This window comes from Phaethon lepturus, unplaced genomic scaffold, assembly GCF_000687285.1.
Source record: "Phaethon lepturus isolate BGI_N335 unplaced genomic scaffold, ASM68728v1 scaffold44577, whole genome shotgun sequence".
NCBI lineage: Eukaryota > Metazoa > Chordata > Aves > Phaethontiformes > Phaethontidae > Phaethon > Phaethon lepturus.
In genome coordinates this window covers 5,611-5,963 of record NW_010553389.1, presented here as the reverse complement: position 1 = coordinate 5,963, position 353 = coordinate 5,611, and the positions used below count along the sequence as shown (strand labels likewise).

The 353-nt window shown below is 61.5% G+C and overlaps 1 protein-coding gene across 1 annotated transcript in view; it reads left to right on the top strand.

Moving 5' to 3' along the window:
- Positions 1-207: 207 nt before the first annotated feature.
- The window catches only part of HYPK (huntingtin interacting protein K), a gene marked incomplete at its 5' end in the record, with an annotated part of 364 nt that continues 218 nt past the window's right edge, over positions 208-353 (top strand). Inside the window, one exon of the mRNA XM_010291522.1 lies at positions 208-259. Within this exon, the coding sequence (XP_010289824.1) occupies positions 208-259 (52 nt within the window). The remainder of the gene's footprint in view (positions 260-353) is intronic.

The window sequence follows — 353 nt, the reverse complement described above, 5'->3', positions numbered from 1 at the left end:
AGCCTGGTCCGTGCCGGTTCCCAACGTCGGAACACAGCCCAGGCACCGGGCCCCAGCCCACTGCGTCCCTGTGTGACATCCCCTTTCCCCGGGAACCGGGGTGGGCACGCGGCCTCTGCCCAGAACACCACCCTGCCTGTACAGCTGGGTGTGCAGCTGGAGCCGGGGCTTGTCACTCACTGGAGGTTTGTCTGTCTCTTGCCTTAGGGAGAAAGAACTGGCAAAAGTGACCATCAAGAAGGAGGACCTGGAGCTGATTGTGAGTAGGGGCAGGACACTGGGTGAGCGGTGGCATGTCCCAGACCTCAGGGGCAGCAGCATCATCTGGTCACTAAAAGTGCACCCAAAGACGA